General features: G+C 32.4%; 1 protein-coding gene across 1 annotated transcript in view; it reads right to left on the bottom strand.

The window, feature by feature from the left end:
- COL5A2 (collagen, type V, alpha 2) overlaps window positions 1-2293 on the bottom strand; it is a 169406-nt gene that overhangs the window by 89683 nt on the left and 77430 nt on the right. Inside the window, exon 2 of the mRNA XM_012663640.1 lies at window positions 1492-1716. Within this exon, the coding sequence (XP_012519094.1) occupies window positions 1492-1716 (225 nt within the window). The remainder of the gene's footprint in view (window positions 1-1491; window positions 1717-2293) is intronic.

A 2293-nucleotide genomic window follows, 5' to 3' on the forward strand; every position in this document is an offset into this window, starting at 1 on the left:
TCTAATTCTTTTTAAATTTTAATTTATTATTTTTCTCTTCTCATTTATATCATCTATATCCCTTGCTTTATTTTGTGTAATGTCAATTCTCCTTGTGTTCCTCCCTACTTCATCTTCATTACTTTGTGATGGTTTTAGTTTTTCTTCTATATTTTACCTAGTCATTACTTTTTTCCCTGATTCATGACCTTCATTCTTAGAGACAATTACTTTATTAAGTTTGATTTAGTTCATGGTAAAATGATTGGTCAGAATTTTCATCTGGTTTATGGCAACATATTTACTGGTGTGTTATTTATCTCATAAATTTAGCTGAATTCTCCTACCTTTTTTCTTATAATATTTTTGTATAATGCTGCTGTCAGCTCCTTTTTCATTATTCATCTTAGAATGGGATTTTCACTTTCCTAGACCAGGAAGGGGGTTGTATATTTTGCTATGGTTTCTGATATTTGCCACCCCACCATAGTTTGCATTTACTACATACTTATGCCCACAGGTTTAATTTTATTGTATTCCAGGGCTTCTTTGAAGATTGTATCTGCTTTCGGTAGCCTTACATGTGTTGTTTTTAACTCTTTCTATTATATCTTCCTTGTCACATTGCTGAAAATCGAGTTTAGGTATTTATTCAAAGCACATTGCTACTGTTGAATGACATCCAAGAGAAGAAGTAAGTTGCTGTCTAATGTTTTTGTGTATATACTGTTGAGTTTTTCATTATATTTGTTATTTGCAATGGAATTTCAAAAAAAATAAAGTATTGACATCTTGACAATGATGCATGCAAGTCTCATGATTGCTAATCTATAAGTTTAACATTAATCTTACCTAGTTCATTAAAACAGGTAACTATAAACTTGTTTCCCTTGTATGTAAATCTCTTTAACATTTGTACTCATACCCAAATACATACTCTCTGTTAAACACAGATACTTTTTCTACAAAAAAATTTAAAAACCAGTAATTTATATCATTCTTTTCTCCTGGAAATTCATTTTATTCTGTTACCTTAGCTAGCCAACATGAAATAGCATTCCGCATTTATGAGCTGATTAATAGAGGGTGCTATGGGACTAAGTTAAGAATAATTACTCATTCCCTGAGGAAAAGTTGGCACCAAGGAAGATAAATGTGTTTTCTAGATCTTCTCGTGGGTGTTAATGGACTTCATAGAAAACCAAATATTATCTTGGCAGTACCCAACATGGAACTGGTAACAAATAACCATCTTAAGTGGCACAAGAAATTCTCAAATTAGACATAACCCCTCAAAATTCAGCCCCAAATTCCTCTGACATTTAACAGGAAATTACTGTTTGCTTCTTTCTAACATTAGATAAAGGGAGTGAGCAGAAGTGTTAACCCCAAAAGCCACTGAAAAATCTGCTTAATTATTTTCTTGGGTTGCTGACCCCTGAGAGTGAAAAACACCGCAACTAAAAAGGTAAATCATTGAGTCAATTCTGAGTTGGCCCTAAACATTCTTACCAAAGTTGGTATTTCCACCTCCAGGTGTTTGTGAACAGACAGGACAGCATTCACCAGGAGGAGTTACAGGGTCAGCACAGTCAAGCACTTCCTGGCACTCTATCTTGTCACAAAGAATAGCTCCATTGTCACAGACACAGATTTGGCAAGGGGCAGGTTTCCAAATGTCCCTGTTTAAGTACATCTGGCCATTTTGAGTGCAGGCTATTTCTTCACCATATCCCTCTAAAAACAGAAGAAAAAGAAGAAGAAAAGAAAAGGAGGTTAGTAATCTGAAATTTTGGAATTTGAAAAATATTTAAGGTAAGTCGTTTGTGGATTCTAAAAAAATTCTTGGCTACAAAGTAACCTCCCAAGGAGCCAACACAAATGATCTTATTTCATTTAGTATTTACATACAAAATTACATGTAATTGACCATGAAATGATTATCATACTTACCCTCACATAATAGGGGAAGGAAAAAAAAGTGATCCAATGGAGGTATACTTTTGAACCACAGAATGATTCATACGAGATTTTATTTTTTTAATGTATGAAGTATGAATGATCAAACATGAGAATATCAGTAAGTAGGGATAAAAACAAATCCTTTGAAAATGAGGAGAAAAAGAATAGCTCAAAAAAGAATATATAATTTTAGTGTTTGGTGAACTCTATATGATTTTCAACTCACTAGAAACTTTGGATTAGTAAATGCCACAACAAGAGAAAATACATATTCATATACCATAGAGTAAAACTTCAAAAAAGAAAAAGGTATATGGGTTTATTAAAATTATTTTTAAATATAAAATCAAAA

The sequence above is a fragment of the Propithecus coquereli genome, unplaced genomic scaffold (genome assembly GCF_000956105.1).
Source record: "Propithecus coquereli isolate 6110/MARCELLA unplaced genomic scaffold, Pcoq_1.0 Scaffold82, whole genome shotgun sequence".
Lineage (NCBI taxonomy): Eukaryota > Metazoa > Chordata > Mammalia > Primates > Indriidae > Propithecus > Propithecus coquereli.